Source organism: Chroicocephalus ridibundus, chromosome 8, assembly GCF_963924245.1.
Source record: "Chroicocephalus ridibundus chromosome 8, bChrRid1.1, whole genome shotgun sequence".
Lineage (NCBI taxonomy): Eukaryota > Metazoa > Chordata > Aves > Charadriiformes > Laridae > Chroicocephalus > Chroicocephalus ridibundus.
Genome location: NC_086291.1, coordinates 19412608 through 19432291, shown reverse-complemented (window position 1 = coordinate 19432291; position 19684 = coordinate 19412608). Strand labels below are relative to the sequence as shown.

At 34.8% G+C, this 19684-nt stretch overlaps 2 protein-coding genes across 2 annotated transcripts in view; both read right to left on the bottom strand.

The window, feature by feature from the left end:
- Window positions 1-314: 314 nt before the first annotated feature.
- LOC134519997 (retinol dehydrogenase 8-like) lies at window positions 315-10552 on the bottom strand. Its single transcript, XM_063344868.1, has 6 exons — window positions 7818-10552; window positions 6521-6682; window positions 5095-5274; window positions 3893-3986; window positions 1980-2163; window positions 315-1128 (listed from the first exon to the last, which is right to left on the bottom strand). Exons 1-6 carry the CDS (start codon window positions 7912-7914, stop codon window positions 895-897), a joined length of 951 nt encoding a protein of 316 aa, XP_063200938.1. The 5' UTR covers window positions 7915-10552; the 3' UTR covers window positions 315-894.
- A 75-nt stretch (window positions 10553-10627) lies between these two features.
- Window positions 10628-19684, bottom strand: part of CCDC18 (coiled-coil domain containing 18) — a 28741-nt gene continuing 19684 nt past the window's right edge. Inside the window, exons 18-25 of the mRNA XM_063344866.1 lie at window positions 18593-18760; window positions 17983-18125; window positions 17355-17518; window positions 16342-16555; window positions 15669-15768; window positions 14375-14491; window positions 13438-13582; window positions 10628-10872 (exon numbers count right to left, since the gene is read on the bottom strand). Coding sequence (XP_063200936.1) covers window positions 13442-13582; window positions 14375-14491; window positions 15669-15768; window positions 16342-16555; window positions 17355-17518; window positions 17983-18125; window positions 18593-18760 — 1047 coding nt within the window. The 3' untranslated portion in view covers window positions 10628-10872; window positions 13438-13441. The remainder of the gene's footprint in view (window positions 10873-13437; window positions 13583-14374; window positions 14492-15668; window positions 15769-16341; window positions 16556-17354; window positions 17519-17982; window positions 18126-18592; window positions 18761-19684) is intronic.

Below are 19684 nucleotides of genomic sequence, written 5' to 3'. Positions count from 1 at the left end.
GCAGGAACAGCGCTTAAACCCAGGCCCCCAGCTTAGCCTCAGCTGACTTGCAGGACTAGGGTGAGAGAAAGAGAGGGAGAAGACCTTCTCCTCATAGTAGAATTTTGGTTTAATAAGTACTTACTAGGATGGCTTGAAAAAGGAGAGCCTGTGGCTCAGCTTCAGCCACTCAAGGCACTGAGGGCATTTAATGGATTAAATTACTTCCTACTGATAATATTTTGTTATTTTTGCAAAAAATAGTACCCAGACAGTAAGAAGGTATTTTATTTTGAGATGCTTTTAAAAAACATTTTATTGTCCACTATGTATAATATGCCAGTAACCATTGCATATAAAGGAAGCACTCAGAATATTATAACATATATATGACTAATAAATACTCTAGTTGTGACATTTTAAGATTGATGAGACTTTCTCTTATGTTACTGGTAAATAGACCTGATTTCTGAAAATGAGAATACTACTGTGATTGAGGGATTACTATACTAATTCTGTTACATTCTAATAACTAAAAAGATAAAATATTTTAAGAATCTAAATAATTTACATCCGGTACACATCTCAGTATGCATTATATTCTAATACGTGAAAGGGGTGGGGTTAATATTGAATATGCAAGTATCAGTCAATGTTCATGTTCCCATGAAAACAGATCTCTCTAAAAAGCAAACACTAAACAGAATAAACCTACAATTAGAGGATTTTAATTTCAAGGTTCTGCAAACTGTAAAGTTCAAGATAAACACATTGAGATGACTATCTTAGCTAAGCTCAAATAAACACCTTGAATGCCTTTTCACAATTACAGAGCAAAGGCATTTGAATAACAGCATACTGCATTATCAGTAGTTACAACAAGTAATTCCAAATTTGCACTATATAATCTCATCGTTATTGTGAGGGTTTTCCCAGGTCAAAACTCTTTCTACTTCTCCACCTTAGCAATTTGATAAAGTTAAGACTTGCACTGAAGATTTTGTCATGATGAAAAACCATTTTGTAGAATATATCAATGGGTAGATCTCCATTTGGATCTGCATATTTCAGGGTCGTCATCGGAGTATACAAGGTGTTGGTCTGATGGCGAAAAGGTGGATTTTCTGCAAGAATTATCTTTACTGTATGCTGTCAAGAATGAGAAACAGAATTGTTAAAGAACCTTTACCAAAACAATAAAGTAAAAACCTAATTTTCAGTTGAGGAAAAGTAGAAGAACGAAGTGCTAGAATTATGTAAAACCTTTATGTCGTTTTATTAGAATTTCATTAGATTTTTTTCTTAAAATATTTTTAAGGGCATAAGAAGTACTTCTTATTTGTTCTTAGTCCTACTTCTGTTTATCTGTATCATGGTGATAACATCTTACACCTAAGTATCCTGAATAGTCCTCCAAAATTATGCCTATATGTCCACAATAGCTAGATCCTTTCTTTTACAGTCCACTGGGAAAGGATCGAACAGTGCACTTTGCAGCAAGATCTGGGAACCTTCAGTTGACACTGATGCTATTCCTTAGCAGCAAGCACCTGAAATCATTGTCCCCTTCCACAGTTTGCCTAAACTTGTCTTCCCGCAGGAGTGAACTTCACATTAGCGGTGGTATTACTAGTGAGATGGAGAGGAGAGCTGCTGTAAAACAATGGTGGGAACCCTGTGTAGACGTATGGTGACACTGCAGAATGTCCAGACTTCGCCAGTTAAGTGTATCTAATACCTCAGTGTTATTTAAATTACAATTGACAGCTGTCTTCACTACTTTAAAATGTACATTCTTTTAATGTTCTAAAGGGTTTTCTTTAAAATACTTGAGATTCTCACAGGTTTTTTAGAAGTAATTTTAAATAATGTGAATTACATTTAATTAAATCTAATGCGTCTACCAAAAAAAAACCCACCAACAAACCAGTGCATTTGTAAATTACAAAGAAAAAAAAAACATCAAGAAAAAAGAAGATGGAGAATTGTTGATGAGTTACCTCTGCAACATCTTCAGCACTTTGTCCCAGGCTCTGGAAAATTTGTTTGTAATTTTTGAGGTAAATATTAGTAAACATCTCAGCTGTTTCCTTATCTGCAGCTGAAAGATCCATTTTCATTCCATCTTCAAACACTTTTCTTTCAAACTCTGTAATCACTGGGCCTGGTTCAATCAAACTTAACCTGTTCAAAAAGCAAAGATATACTGGTTATTGACTATCCTCCATGGAAAATACACCTCTCTGTCCTTCTCAAAGAAGAATATTTAAGAGTGGCGCTATGAGTACATGTTGGCAAGCCATATTAAACAGTACATTCTATAAGGAGAATCCATACCACATTATTGCTCTCATGCTCCTGCCCATCCACATGTAGCAGTAGAAATCTGTGTAGCCTAAAATTCAGGGAAGTGCTGTAACTTAATTCAAGGCAGAAGTAAGCGCAGTTGTTCCCTGCTGTCTCGCAGCTGTGGAATCTAAGGATGATTTATCCATAAGAACTTACCAAATATTAAGAAAAATAATTAAAATATTATAAAATTCATTACTTTCTGGACAAAATCTTACATAGATTTTTCTGTTATAGCTTTCTCATGATAATACTAGAAGTAGCTGAAAAAGAAGGAGGAATTACCCGAACGTGGATTTTCTTTGTCAAGCTGTCAGTGTTTCATAACTCCAGATCCCTCCACAATATTATAATAAAATACAATATTGAGAATTTTGCTGTGGGTGGACAGATTTTGGCTGCTGCCAAATCTGGAAAAATTTATTTTGCTCAGTAGCGTATTACAGCAAATCACTGAAATACAGTTACGGATCACTTCTTTCCCACTTCTTTTCTCAGGCAGTAATTACTCCCAACCACTATGTTTATCAAAACACTCTTTGGGACAGGACCTCTTCCTAGATTTCAGTTCTGATCAGGCTCCTCTTTAGAACTAAATCAAGCTATTGACTTTGACAGCAGAATTCCAGCTCCTGCTGGAATTAAAGCCTTTTCTCTTGCATCACTCTGCACACTGGACCTTGAACTTTTCCCATTCTACTTTCTTTTTTTAACCTCATTTTTGCTGGATCTTATAGTCTTAAAATCTTATTTTGAATTCTGGTATAGCCTGTCTATCATTACAATATATTTATTTTAAATCACTCTGAACTTTTCAGAGCAGTATGGAAAATCACAGTTTGGATGCCGCTTTGTCTCTGAAATCCCATGACAGCAGCTGTGTCTTCTCCCAAAGCACAAGGGCTAAACACTTAGGCACACAGAGATGCAATGAATATTTAACAATTGTTGGACTTCATACAAAGAATAGTAGCAGAATTACATGAATGTGAATATACATGTGACAAATCAAACCCCAAAGTCCCGCAGACAATGAACAGGAGTATTCTCTTAAATACCATCTTAAACATTAAGAAATGGTACACCACATTCTTCTCACTTTCCTACAACCTGTCATTATAGGTATCTTGCCCTATGTTCCAGTCTGATGGATTTCCACTTGCTCTCTCTCTACAATGAGCCCTTGAACATTTTTATCTGTGAATTGACTAAGTTTGTTATCCTTTCCAAACGAAAATATTACAGGTTGCTATTGTAATTTTATTCCTATGATATTGTATGCAAGAATCTGTTTTCAGAAGTGTTACATAAACTGTATTCTATCCAAAGCTAAACAGCCTTTAACTGTTCAAGAGAACATGTTTACTTTAGCATCTAGATCTTTTTATTTGCTTGTGTAATGTGAAGAACACAGACGTTTCTATGCCTTTTGCGATGTACAATTTCCATGGGTTCCTCGGTCTGTTTCTCACAGATAGCAGCAAGCTTCAAAAATTTGTTTGCTAGCTCTGAATGTATTTAAAACTATCTAAAATACAAGTTACACCAGTGGATTGATACTTACTGCAGTTTGAACTTGAGTGCTTGTATAGCTAAGCTTTCGCAGAATCCTTCCACAGCAAACTTAGATGCAGCATAAACATCATTAAATAAGATACCTGATGGTACAAACAAAACATCCTGAGAATGTGATTGTATTCAACATAATAATAGTTTAGTTTTTAAAACTCCTGTATTTTCCTAAAATTTCTACAGTCTTCCTGGGAAAACATGAGAAAAATCTTTGTGTATACTGAATCTAAATACTGATTTTTTTGCATATGTTCTCAAAATTGCTCATTCTAGGAAAGGATGCTTGACTAATGCTTTTCCTCTTTGCTGATACTGTGATCTCTTTGGATGACATTAAATATTTTTTAGTCTAAGCTGTAAAAGTCTCTCTACATGCAATACCATCTGCATTATTTATCAGCAAGGCTTTAATAGGCTGTAGATGAACACAGAAGCTGAGTGCAATGCAGGAAATAGGATTATGCAAGAGATCCAGCTTGCATCTAAGTGATTTAGAAAAAGTGCTACATCGATCCATTTAGGGGGATGGTAAGTATCGTATTAAACAATAACCACTCTTGCAGCTTGACTTAGGACCCTCACTCACCAGAATAATCCAGGTAAGATCAAAGCCACTGTTGGAATAATTGAAATAAATACAGCTAGACCAGATGGAACACAAGAGTAGGAGCATCATTTTTCTGTCACTAAAATTAGACTCTCTGGAGTTTTATGAGCGGAGAAACTTTACAAAAAAGGTGGTACAGTTGTCTAGGACATGATTGGATTTTATTCTATTATTACTGTGCAGAGCGTGGTAAGCATGTTGGTCCGTTCCCATTATCTTTTCCAATAGGAAAGAGAAAAGTAATGCTACAAAGCCCTGCTTTCCAGATAATAAAAATAAAATAATAAAATTTAAAAAAGAAATAATAATTATGATTCAAGTTAAAACTCCAAAAAAAAAAAAACCTCACTCTGCAGGTTTTGTTGTTAAATGTCTTGAGAGTAGTTGTGTAGTAACATACTACCTACATGCATAAAAAACATCAGGTTTAAGTGCTGTGCTTCTTATAGTTGGAACTTCAGCATTACAAAGCATAAATTAAATATGCTAGCTCCTACTTTTTTTTTCAGATGAAAAGAGGTAAGCTTTTGATTTTGAATACTGAACTCTTAGTTCAAACAAACAAAAACCAAAAAAAATGACTTTGCCTTGTATTCCCATAACACTGCTTATTATAACTATGTGTCCGCTCTTTCTCCTCTTCATGTCAGGCAAAATCTCTTTCAGGAGTCGAACCAGTCCAAAGAAGTTGGTGTCCATCACAGTTTTCATTTCATCTATGGTCTGACATTCAATAGGTCCAATGAGCCCCATTCCAGCATTGCTAACTGCACAAAATGGAAGACAACAGTAAGCAATAACCTCCATAAACATTAACTTGTAATCATTACTTGAAAGTAAAATGAGGATTAAGGATTAAATGATCCTTAAATAATCCTTAAAGAAAGGATTAAAAGATGATATTCTGTCACTAAAGCTTTGCACTTGAAATAGCCTTTTTTTATTTTTAATTATGCTTTTAATCCAATTTAAATCATCTTGTATTTAGCATTTTAACTAATTTATTTCTGATTAGTCCTTTTTCTTTAAATTATAAAAGGATTACAGATAAATGAGCCAAGAATGATCTATATTTGTTCATAATTCAGTATTAAGAATGAGAGGCTACAGTCAATACCCATAGGAATGAATAGAAGTCTTCAATTTATTCTAAGAGGTGATAGACCAGGCCATATTTTGGTCTGCTTTTTGTTTTATTTTTTAACATTTAGCTCTTCAATAAAAAAATAAAACAAAACCAAAACACACACTTCCATTGATTTTTATTTGCCTCCTAGATATTTGTAAGTGAGGAATGATTGATAGAACTGTCATTCTGCACTACAACTAGTATGTCAAATTAGACTATAATATACTTTGCAGAAGCAGCTTGTTAAGCAGTGCTTTAATAATTAATCAAAATTAAGGCAGGTCCATAATTTTCTATTAGAGAAGATTTAATAGTCAATGTTGTGAGCAATTTCCATCTTACTAATATACTAATATTTTTTTTTAGCAAAAAAAATTAAAACACTTCTTGTTGAATGACTTGTAAAGTACAATTGCAATTCTGAATACAAAATGAAAGTACCCTTACTTTCTTTGCATTTGTTTTTTACTTGCTAATTCCCAAATACTGTTGCTTTCTTAGTACAGAGAGCTGATGCCTTCATTGTAAATAGGGCTGTGCTTCATTGATAGGGCAGAAAATCTTGTACATGAAGACGCCAATTAAGGTGACAGTTCTCTTCTCACACTTACTAAAAACTGTATCATCTTATCCAAGACACTTCTCTGTGATCAAGCCTCTCCTTTGTAAATAGGGTAAACAAGCTTCCCTACCTCATAGGAGCCCGGTGAGATTTAATCCACTCATGGCTGCAGGAAGCCTTAAGAATCTTGAATAGAATATACTATTTAATTATTATTACTTTGATCATTTAAAAATACACTAATGAAACTTCTCCAGGGTATTTGAGAAGGTGTCAAATAGAAAACTGTCATCTGTTCATAGCATACACATCCTGTACTTGCCTAGAACATCAATCCTTCTGTCAGGGATGCTATTCACACAAGTTTTAATAGACTGTTCATCGCAGACATCCAGTTGTTTAATTTCTAGGGTTTTGCCCAGCCTGCGACCTGCAGCTTCCTCAAGTGGCTCTTTCTTGGCCAGATTCCGCATTGTGGCATACACTGCAACACACCAGAAGCAACACTTATCAGAAATAAAATTTTATCTGTGGTAGTCTTACTGAGAAGCATTAAAGAATATTGCTTTTATATCTATATTTTAAATATCAGATAAAAACTTAAAGTAGAAAGAATCTATTTTCAACATATATTGCCACTGATTTCCCAAAGTCTGATTCTGAAATCTTCCAAGAAATTCAAAAGGAGAATTAAACTCCCCCATGCACATGAAGAACATGCAGCATATGAATATAATATTATCAGTGAAACTTTAAATAATGGGTATCAAGTTATACCACTGAATCATTTTTAGGTACCTAAAACCTAATTTTGGATTGCAGATATCTTTTTTTTTTAATTGCCATTAACATGTTTAGCAGAACAACCATAATTTTATTAAAGGTGGAAAACAGATGCTTCATTAGGTTTGCAAAAATGTCTATTTTTGAAAGCTACTTCTCAAAATACAAATTAGTTATCATTATTGTGGCCTAATTATTCAGAAAACTATGAATCGGCATCCAGTCAGTTGGCAGTAAAATACTGCGAGTGAGTAAGTCTGAGAAACTGAATTACCACAGATTACCATATTTGCTTTGCCATCCATTTCCAATCATAGCAAATACCCCGTTTTGTAGCAGAAAGACAAATTCCAGCCCCTTTGTTCATCCTCTTACGCCTACACGGGGTTGGAATAATAAAACATACTTTAAGGAAAAAATTGCACATATGAGAACTGTTTTCCTAAATTCATTTCTTTGGTCCTCAAATGGGCATGTACATTTCATTCAACAAAGATTTTAGTAGCCAGAACCAAAGCTAACTACAACTCTGAACATATATCCAAGGTTGCATACTGCACGTTTTCAGCTATTTGTTTTTATACCACTGCCTTTTTTTTTATTATTGTAAACTACTCGGTTCAAGTAGCTGTTCAGCTTCAATACAAGCACAGAAATATCATCTGCTTACAGAAAATAGTATATTTTCACTGTATTCTATTTTCACAACAGTAGGCAGAGGGAAACTAACAAGTCACCAAACTGAATACAATCACCTGTTAAATCACAGAGGAAAAAAAAAAGACTGCCTTGAAGAGTATCTTTTTAAAAAAGATAATTAACAGATACATTGTTACCTTTAAACCTTTTCTGTTCATCTTTTGCCATTTTTACAGCTAAGGCCAGTCCAATTCCTGAGGAGCAGCCTGTAATGAGGACATTTCTTCTCGCCATTCTTTTCACTGGGTGGTTCGAGCAAGAGTTCTTGTTCAGAGGCGCAACAGCCTAAATGTAGCTGCAGTATAATGTCATTAGCCTTTAATGCTATCTCCAGCTTTCCTGAGTCAACAAATCTGAAAATGCACACCCAGACCCTGCATGATTAAGGGATAATCTCCAATTTGACAAAAACAGAAACAGATGCTCCTGCATGAGTTTATAATCTGCATCATCAACACAGACTAGAGTTAATACAAAATTTGATTACTCTTAAAATGAGACATTTGTTAAGCTACACCGATTTTTTTAAACAGTGGAATAATCAGTTTGCATACTACTGGCAAGAAAAGCCTTGCCACAATTACAGTCTGCAGTGTCAAGGCCCCCAGTCACGTCTACAGAAAGTAAACTGCACCCAAAATGGGACCCCACTGCTGAAGGCGTTCAGGCTTCCTATGTTCACAGCACCCTCCTCATTCTTTTGCAGCAGAATGACAAATGGATTTCTTCCCCGGCACCTTGATATTATAAGAGTCCTAATAGGCTTTACGGAAAACGTAAATTGAAAAATGGGATGTGGATTTGGAAAGAGACAGGTTGTTTGGACAGATTCCTCACATCTCTTTTTGGCACCATTCCCAATCAAGAATAGAGAAAGTAATCGAGTATGCCGGCAGCGGAGAGCAGCCAGGAAGAGGCTGAACACACCAGCTTTGCTACATCCTTGCTGACACCGAAATCTCTTTGAACATTTTCTATTCCCCAATTGACAATTTGAAAAAAAAAAAAAACAAAACCAGAACTATCATGACACCTGATTCCATTTTAGTTTTTAAGAAAATATTCCACTAACTTTGCACACAAACTCTGAATTAAACAGGGGGACATTTGGACTGGAAATTTGGTGCAGTTTGTGATTAATGTACAGTCACCATGGGTCATACTACATTCAGAAAGAAAACCAGTCTCTTGTGAAATTTATAACCCATCCTGAGTGACACAAAAAGAATCACCTTGATAAGCAATTAGCCTTCTGAACAGCATTCAGCCAATTGCAATGCCATTACACACAGAAAAATGTTTTCCGAGATTCAGTAATCCCATGCTAACACAATGCAGTTCAAAAGAATGAACTTAGTGTTCCAGGATTTGCACAGGTGTAAATTGCATAGGAACTCAAGAAAAGTAGGACTCTACAGAAACATTTAACTGAAATTATGATATTAGAAAAAAAAAAAAAAAGGTCCCTCCTTTCCAAAACAAATAAATTCACTTGAAGAGTGTAAGTGGAATCATTAACTCCTCAGACAACCAACAAAATAGAAAGACAGCATCTAAGTTAATGAGAAAATGTAATTATGATTCTACTTATTTATGAGGTTTGACTCATGGTTTTACCAGAGAAGACAGTATCCAAATACTCAATTTTAGTGTAAATGCTATTTAGCTGATTCAGATACTAGGCAAATAGCTTTTGCTGCTCATGCACATTTATATTTAGTACATGTAGGAGGAGCAAGCAAGGCTTTATGCAACACTACATTAGCGGAATTCCACTATCGTTGTGATGCAATTTTAATTACAGATTGGTTATATTTTCCACTTGAAATCCTTGTTTGAAGGGTTTACATGTTTCTTCGCTTTAAAAAAAATCTGCCTGAAATTTGATGCATAGATTTCTAGCCTGAAGGCAAACTGATCTGCCTAAAGAGAGGATAAAAATTAAAAGTAGTTTAATATTTTTCAATTATTACACTGGTCAACCTAGTTCTAATGTTTTTCATTTACTATTATGTAGAGAAACAAATAATATATTTATTTCAACAGGTTTTTTTTTGCTACATCATAATTTTCATAACAGCAAAATAAATAATCTGAAACTGCAGAAATACTTCAGATGAGCATATCTTGACCTTGTCAACATAGCAAAATGTGTGCCTGGCTTTGTACAATGACTTAAAGAGTGGAACATGTTTGCACACACAGTGAAAGGAATTTAGCACACTTCCACCTGCAGAGTCGCTGAAATACAACAGATAGGGGGTTTGGCCAAGATACACTTTTAATGCACAAAACAAGCTTAGGCCTAATCTTTAAATTGCAATACATTCAATTATGTTCCTCTGCTTTATGTCAAATAACTTGGAGCGTGAATCACATGTCGTAATGCACATAAATAATGTTTGCATTAATCAGACTCAGATTTAGGCCTCTTATAAACTATTTGCAGTTTCTGACATGTAAATATAAAAGTGTTAGAAACTGTGGCCACTAGTTATTTTTACTAGCTGAATTGTGTAGTATTTTATGAAAACTGGAAATAAATGTGTTGTAAAATGGCACCATAACTATGCATTCTAATCAATGGCAATTTTTGTATGGATTTTGCTTTGGGGGGGTGGGTGGGTTCAAGCTTTATGGCCCTGCCCCACACCCCTTTGCATCTGAAAGATACTGCTTGGAGTAAAGCAAGCAGGTTTTGACAGTGTCTATGATCAAATCAGTGTCCTAAAACATCTTATAAGCAGGTCAATTTTAATAAGATATTGTGTCTGCAACATTATATGTGTAACAAAAAAAAAAAAAAAAGGAAAATACTCCCAAACAAAAATTGTTAATAAGGTAACACCACTGTGCTCCTAATTAGAAGTCAGATGTGAAACACAAGTACAGTTTAAAATCCTTGGAAAAAAATGACAGCTGAAATTGATTCCTGCAACCCACGATACTTAAAAAATAAAATTTATTTCTCAAAAATAAATTAAGATGTTATTATATCAAAGCAATAATCTCAAAACCACTTGAAAAAATAAAAAAGGTTGTCATTTGCATCAGCACAAATAACCAGACTCATTATTTACAAATGCAATGTTAAAATTTCCTTTTTGAATGCATGATTATGATGCCAGCAACAGCATTCCTGGGTTGCTGCTTGTCCAATGGGCAACATTCCTTCCTTCACAATTCTGGCTCCTGAAACAAAATATCTGTGATCAGAACCTTCCTTTAAACTTCTGCACTCAATTTACCATATCTAAATCCATTTGTATCAAGATGTTACTTTTCATTATTAAGATTTATCTTATAAATTCAAGAAAACTAGCTGCAGGTCTTACGTCCATGGCTTCTTTCTCAAATTCTGCCCCCCTAAACTGAAATTATTAATGCATTTTTCTTCACTGTTCTTGTAATTGAAGTGCATTTGCTTTCAAAATGAGCATAATTTATAAGTTTTTCAACATACTATGCAGAATATTTTGAGAAATCTTCATACTCAAATCCCTGTAAAAATTTTGTACAGTGTAAAGGAGCACTGTCTTTTGAAATAACGCTTCTGTGTAAAGCTTAAGGTTTCACGAAGAACTGCATTATTGTGTTAAGTTCCTAACAACTTAAGTTTCTAGCAATATGTAAAAACCTTAATAGTATCAATGTATCAAGTATCAAGAGGAAAAAAGTCTGTCATTTCTATGAATACAAAGTGAGGAAAATCTTATCAACATTAATGTAAGTATTCTGGATTTTGTACAGTATACAGAAATAAACACAATCAAACACAGTGTGTTTGGTATTGGGGTCTGGTTTTTACTAGTTTCTAGAGGTTTACCACCCCAACCCCCCTTTTAAAAAACAGGCTTACATGCTGGACCTTTTATTTGACAATTCATTTACAGAAAAAGCCAAACAGGAGTATATAGGAGATCAACAAAATGGCCTCTCTAATATATGATCCACAGCAGCTATGTTTACATTATCCAGTACTGTGGCACAACAGAGACCGCATCAGCCACTAATATTTCGGAACATCACATACTACACTATGGCTCCTGTGAATTATAAATATAAAAGTAATTATGCTGTATCTATTCATGTTTAGCTAGATGCTTATTCTTTATGATGAATGCTACAAATAGTGTACACAAACATCTGTAAGTAGCACATAATAAGCTTACAGCTAATGAATGAAATATTATTACAATAACTTCTAATTTTTTTTTACTTTGTATACTTTTACAAAAATGTAAAAATTGGGGGTTTTTTTAATCAATCTTTGTAAGCACTAATTTTTTCTTATTTCACTTACATTTTTATCATCATTTTATTTCTCATTTCAGTAAGGAACTGTCTCCACAAAAGATTAATTTGCTATAAGTCAAACCTGGGTTTTGGGTTTGTTTGTTTCTAAATTAAGAGAATTGCTTCAATTTCCCAGAAAAATGAAAAAGACATTCTGAATGGTCGATAAGATGTTTCCAGTTCCTTTATTTGGAATACTTACAACTTCTAAGGGTAGCAGAGTGCTGTATTGTCAGCAGATCTTCACTGCAGATTACAGCAGATATGGAATGATACAACTGAAAAATCTGTGACCTGGTTATTTCATGAGTCCCAGAAGGGCAGAGTGGACCAGGACAGAAATCAACCCTAGCTAACAATTCCTTCCCTGAAATAATATATCTCCTGTAATAAGCAAGGAAGGTAGTGTATTAAGGGGAAAAAGAATGAGATGGACTACACCCCCAGGCAAAACACAGACACACACACACACACTACCCTTTTCCCCAGACAGATTAGGTAATCAAGTTTTTAGAACTAGAACAGGAAGTTCCTGGGGAATATCGGTCAGTCACTCTGTGATGTGTTACTAATGGAGAAAGTATTTTCTTACATCATGTTAATATACACAGTTTTGAAACAAAGAAGCAACCATATCACATTCTAAGTGGAGCCAGAACTCCTCTGCAGTATATTTCATATTTTATGCAGAATGCTTCTGAAATCCAGTGTTATATCTACTTAACTACAATGCAAATAAACTTGAAATTCTATTTCCTTCATCCCAAGTCTCTAAAGGAACATGACTGGAGTAGGCCTATTTTCAAAGCCTTTCTTATCACATTCTTGGGCCTCCCCCTGCATGGTATTACTTAACAAAATTAATAACAAGGCAATTTGTCTGGAAAGGGTCTAGTCAGCAGTTGTACAGGGGCTAGCTAGGAAATCCCTTCCTTCAGAATCATTCCTAAAGTCTTAGGAAAAGTTGGAAATATGTTAGTGATGTGTGAAAGGTAGCAGCAGGCACTGTCCTCTTCTCAACTGTCATAAAAAACCTTTAACAGAAATCAAGATGGAAGTGCTGACATTGCTTTAATTTGCAGTGAAAGAACCTTCACATTCAGCTGTGACAGAGCCAAACCCCCATGATCTAGAATACAGATCAAATGCCTTTGCTGACTACACAGAAAGACTTCTCTGAGAAGACCATGTCCATAGCCAGAACATCAGGTTACTAAAGATAATCAATATTCAAATTTCTCCACAAAGCAGACAATTAAGCGTGCCATTAAATTTGTAATTTTTAAATCATTCAACTGGATTAACTTTAGGGGATTAAGATTCAGCAAACACCATGATACAGAATACAATTACTTGGGGAGAATTCTTTATTCTAAAGAGACATCGTATTGTTCTTTCTAGACAGTTACGGTAATGGCATTAAAAATTGATAATTTGTTGTGTATCCAAGGAACATTTTACCTTTTCAAAGAGCTTCTAGGCTTTGTTGTTTTCTTTCAATTTTTTTCTTTAGCTGATTTATTTCGTGGTCTCTCTGGAGCAATTCAAACTCTTTTTCACGAAGCTCATCTTTAGAATGCTGGAGTTTCTTCTCTAAGCTCTCAATCTTAACAGAAAATGCAATTAAATCAGAGCAGGTACTTTACTGAAATCAGGACAATCAAAAGAACAAAAATCACCCCAAACAAAATGTCGTGATTTGGCCTCAGACGACAACAAAGAATGACATGCCGCTCTCTCAGGCCTTCCCAATACGGGAAAGGAATCGGAAGAAAAAGGCAAAACTCGTGGGTTGAGACAAAGGCAATTTAACACAACAGCAAAAGGAACAAGAAAACAACAACAGTAACACGGATACAGGAATATACAAACACGATTACCGAACCGCTGCTCACCCACCGGACCCGGGACACCCCAGCCCACTCCACTGGCAGCTCAGAGCGGGCATGGCTCACACAGCATGGAATACCTGTGTCCCTGCCGGAGCCTGGGGAGAATTAACTCTATCCCCGCCAGAACCAGGACACAAAACTCACAAATATTGTCAGTATTACCTCTGACTTTGGATTCCCTTGGCCATTTCTTATTTTATTTTTATTTTGTCAACATTTTTCTTTATTAAAACAGCAGTTTGGGAGCTATTATCATATCAAGTAAAAAAAAAAATACATTTTCATTTTTATACTGGTATTTCCCTGCAAAATTTTTAGTTTTAATTGCCAAACATAAAGCATTTTTGCTGGTACATTGAGGTACTCCCTTCCCTCTCCCTACAATAAAGAACTAGTTTTATTCTTCTAGATTAAACCCGGACAGCTATTGTGCACTAGGACCAGACTTTCTCACAGAATCATCTGCCCTTTGTTGGGGAAACTGGGTTAACTTAAGCAAGAATTACCTGTTTATTGCATTCTTTAATTTCTAATTCTGACTTCTCTAAATTGCACTCCAATTGAATTATTTGTTGTTCCATTTCTCCTCTATGTTCACGAACTGTCATATCCAACTGTGTAATCTAGAGGTAAAAAAGGAAGAAAATGAGTTATTTCATTTTGAACTAGTACGCAGATTTTAAGAAGCAACATTACAAAATGTGACAGCAAAAGGAATGAAACTAATCCTTCATAGTCTGAAGAATATTCTCTCAGGCAGTCAATATAAAAATGCACTCTAGCTGTCTCATTTAAAAAGCTGGGGACAAACATAAAGAGAAAAGGGGAAAAAGTCCATAACTGAGTTTGGCCTTCAGATACACAGAACACAAACCTAGTTCTCATTTTAAATGGAATGTAATGAGTATCTTAGCATACTAATCCATCTTATTAGAAAGCACCAAGTTTTGCCAAAGCAATAAAAATCTTGTTGCTTTGATGAATTCCTGGAGCCGCTCACAGGGTATTGCGGCAAGAGTGTATTGGAAGGTCTGGCCTCCTTACAGTGCCAGTTCCTTCAACAGGTTTTGGGGTGGTTTTTTTTTTTCTGGTTGTTTTTTTTTTTTTGTTAGGGTTTTTTTGTGTGTGTGTGTGGTGGGTTTTTTGGTTTGTTTTTTTTGGTTTGGTTTTTTTTAAATCCCCTCCCCTCCTTCTCTCTACATCTCAAATATTCTTGGATACAAAGGCTGGTAACTCCTGCAGGAAGTACCTATTAGAAGGCTAATTATAAGTGACAGAATAATAGTTTTTCCATGATGGGTATCAAGTCCTGAAGCCAGACCAAAAGACTGAAAATATTTCAAGTGAGCTACAGAAATTTGTTTGCAACAAAGATACTGTTTCATATTTAGAGGCTGCTTATTTAGAGAAGCTAATCAAATATGCTCTGATGCAAACGAAGAAAGGAATCTATCATCTCCAAGCACACTTCAGTGCAGATCTTCCCTTTGTGTTATCAAACACCAAGACGACAACAGGTGTCCTATAACTTTATCGCTAATGAAGAATTATGGCACAGGTTTGCATGAGGCTTCTGTTCTATCAAAACAGTAATCTGTGGTCCCTTATTGGAGCACAGCCTGATTTTCCTGGTACTATAAGTCTTCAGTAACCTAGAGCTGATTTTGAGGTTGACACTGTGGCTATATTAACAGTACAGTTTGTAGCAATCTGTGCAGACAATTAAACTTATAAAAAGTCCGCTAGGTCATCTACTACATAACAGGATAATTATCAGTAACATAGTTAAAGTGATCTGACCTGAGCTGCTCTTTGTTTCAGTTCCCAATTCCTTTCTTTCAATGCATGGTCCATGTCAAGGAGTTCTTGGGTTTTGTCTTCAATTTCTCCCTTGCAATACCTACAATTCTCATATGTTTAATTACTTAATGCACATTTAGTTGCTTAGCTTCAAGTACCAGCTTGAAAATCATGAGATCTATTACTTACTTAAAAAAAAGTGAATCAACTAATTGACTGCAAAAAAACCAAACCCAAATGGAAGAATTATGTTGACTATATTCCAGGTGGAAATTTCCAATAACTTAATTATTCAAGTTATTTCATTGGTTATAAGAACGATATGTTCTTAAAAAAGAAAAGTATAGAAGAAAGTATCATTAATTTATGGTCAGAAAGGGAACTGGACAATTTAACTATAAAAAAAAGTAATTCCTCTTACAGTTATTTCACAACTTTGGGATTCAGAAAATAATTTTAGCAGATTTTAAAACAAAATTCACAATAAAGAATGGAGCACCACTTCTAGAAATTAAAAGTGAGCTGAGGAGCTACTGTATTAAGTTATCTTACAGCCACAAGCCACCTAAAAATTATAGAGAGCTGCTAAGAAGATGCAAAAAGACCATCCAAACAATTCCTATGGAAAAACTAACACAAATAAGTTTTCATAATGGAAAAGATACCAGCTTACCTGAGCTCAGTTGTTAGATCCATGATAGCAACATGTTTCTCCTGCAGAGAAGACTGTGCTTTCTGTAATGCATCTTGCAATTCCTGAAGCTGTGTTAAAGTGATTTTTAATTCTCCACGGGCATTCTCTAATGCGGATTCCAATTCTGCTATTTTCTGTAAGGCTTCCCTGTGGCAAGTCTCACTTTGAAGCAGCTTATCTTCTAAATCATTCACTATTTTACACACACGCAAAACACAAAATGTTTAATCAACAGTTAAGTCTGGGTCTTCATGCAACACCGCTGCCTACTAGCACTTGTCATATCCAATTTTCAGTATTTTTTGCAAAATCTAGAAAAGCAGTGATTTCTGAGGTTATACCACAACCTTTTCATGTGACTTAAGTCTTTGCCATTTTTATTCAGCTCATAATCTATAATTGACTTCAAGTATGAGGATGTACCTAAAAACATTTGGCCAAGGAGAAAGTACAGAGACAACATAGTAACTGAATATGTAGTGCTTTGGTAGTAAGCCTCTGGTTTAAAATAACGGTAAAATTAAATGGAGGAGCAGGGGTTGGAAAATTTGATATTTCCATAGACTCATTTGTATTTGTTTTAAAGAGCTGAATTTTTGTATATAGCATATGCCCTCATTAAATCTATGTGTCTTGTTTGATTACCACACTAAGAATCTGCATTACCAGTTTACAGGGAAAACTACTTATTCATTTCATTTGGGATAAAGGTACATCCCACAACAGTGAGAATTTGCAAAGGTAGGTTAAAAAAAAGTTTGTGGGTGTGGGTGTAGTTGTTTGGTTTTTTTTTTTCTTTCCTTTAAAAAATATGAAATTACCAACACATTTTAAAAAAAAACAAAAAGAACAACCCCTCCATCAAAATTATAATACTTTTACTCTCACGTACTTGATTATAAAACAAGGGAAAAAGCAAAAATCTCTAATCCAATACATATAGAGAAATACCATGATAAAAGGAAGCCTGAGAAACAAAATAGCGAAATTACCCTCATTTGCCTTTTCATTGAGCTCTGATCGTGCTTCTTCCAAAGTAATATCCAGCTGATTTATCTGCGTTGCTTGGTCTTCACCATCTCGTTTTAATTGCTCTACTTCTTTTTCCATAACAGTAAGTTCATTCTTGCACTGATCCCTCTCCAATTTAATTTTTCTATAGAGAAGAAGCAACCAGAACAAAATGAACCTTGTAATAACAAAAGCGACACACGTACCTCCTTACATGCTATAAGACAAGTATTTGTGAATAAAATAGGAATTAAAAAAAGTCACGTTAAGTAGGCTTTTCTCACAGTAAACCACCTATTCTTTAAGACTAACAAGCCCTCCTAGAATCTACTATCTAGAATTACAAGCAACTTGATATATTTATGAATTGAATTGCATTATGAAGCGCCATCTTAAGGTTAAATAGGTTGCCGGGACACGCATTAATTCTGTTGGAAGTTTGTACCAGAAACTCATGCCTCTGCTAGTTAGAAACTTCCCTTCCGATTTCCAGTCTATGCTCATATTGAGACTGAATTGTATGACTACATAGCTGAATACCATTTCAGACCGCAATCTTCTTATTGATATGTCTATCCGCAGAATATATATCTGTTATTCTAAACCTACCTGATTGTACTGTTAAGTTCATCCACCTTCTGTCTGTTTAAATCTGCTTCCTGAGCAGCTAGGCGAAGTTTCTCCTCTGCCTTTCTCAACTCATCTTCTGCATACGCTTTCTGCTTCTGAAGCTCTTGTTCCAAATTGGATACCTATTTAAAACGGCATTTAAAGAGTGTTGGTACTCTTAAATTACATACTAAGGAAATAAACTTCCTTGTCTTGCAACTCACATAGCGAGTTTTAACACACGGATTGCTTTATAGTCTAAAATTTTATATAATTTAAGACTAGAACTTTGTAGTTGCATTTGAAAGACAAATATATATATTTCTAGTTAATATAACAAGATTCAACTTTCTGAATTTCAATACACCTTTCCTTAATTGCAGTCTAGGTTTTTCCAAGTACTTAGCCACTCTTACGCTAGCTAATTTCCAGTAGCACAGAACCTGGTTTAAGACAAAACAAACCATTAAACTCTATTTTAGATATATCTAAAACAATAACTATCAACGCAGTTACCAAAGAAATATTCAGATTTTAAAGGTATTACAAAAACATATATAAAAGCATTTAATTGTCTGTCTGTACGTAGAGACTTCTCACCATACTCTACCTGTTTTTCAAGTTTAATTTGATTATCTTCTAGCTCCCCATTTCTAATAGTTTCTTGCTGTAACATTTGCTGCTGATGATGCAAAGTTTGTTGTAGGAGAATATTTTGTACACTTGTGTCCTGAATATTCTGATCTTTTAGTTTTATTTCTTTCTGTAAATAATGAACCTGAAAAGACATTTATTTTCAATTACAATAGAACATATTTATTTGTATTTGCATCAGCTATTCTCTTCATTCTTAATGAGCACAGAATTATACCTATGATTCAATAAAACGTCTGTCTCTGAATTTAGTTGCATTACAGTTTCAACAGTACACAACACATCTCATTATGCTTTATAAAGTGAGGAAAGAAGCAACTTGTCAGCCCCAGTTTTTGACTTCTTGCTTTCTAAATATACCTAAACTAGTTAATATTTTAAAAACATATATAACAAAGATTTTTCATTTCTAAATTACTGAACTACTTTTCTTTCTGTCACTACTCTTACTTTATTTCTCACAAAGTCCTTGTTTCCCCCTTGAGATTTTGTTCTCAGTCCCCCCCTTTATTTCTTCCTGCCTGTATAACAATAGTTGTGCCAATAAAAACCAGGAATTCTGAGTGCCTAACTTGTCGCATGTTGAATGGCCTGATTTCTCAGTGATGAATGCCAAGGATTTTCTGAAAAAAGGAAAGGTTCTTTAAAAAAAAGAAAAAAAAATATCACTAACTGCTCACCACAAAGTGGAAGTAGTGACTGTCACTTACGTATGAAAACATTGCTCACAATTACAAAGCCTCACTTGCTACCCTTGAGTTTCATACAGCATCCGGTCTCTTCATATGCAGTATAACAACAACAGATTTTAGGGCTTAGAAAGCAGCAGTAAATATCACAGGCTTATGCCTAACACAGGCTATAGGTTTCCATCCAGTTACTCCTGTCGAAGGTCTAATAATCTCTGGTTGACTAAAGCCTATCTCTCAGCAGGCAGGGCAGCACTGACATGAACAGCCTACTATGAGAATTAGTTCATGTCGTTAGTCAAACCCATAAATAAAAATTCATGCTAATAATATTTAAACTTAATTATTTCTTGCTTTCA

Coding starts and splice junctions, on each gene's coding strand:
- LOC134519997 (XM_063344868.1), bottom strand. CDS start 7,914: ATGGCGAGAAGAAATGTCCTCATTACAGGCTGCTCCTCAGGAATTGGA. Junction 5,275..6,520: donor CAGAAGGATTGATGTTCTAG/GCAAGTACAGGA, acceptor CATTTTGTGCAG/TTAGCAATGCTGGAATGGGG. Junction 2,164..3,892: donor GCACTCAAGTTCAAACTGCA/GTAAGTATCAAT, acceptor CTTTTTGAACAG/GTTAAGTTTGATTGAACCAG.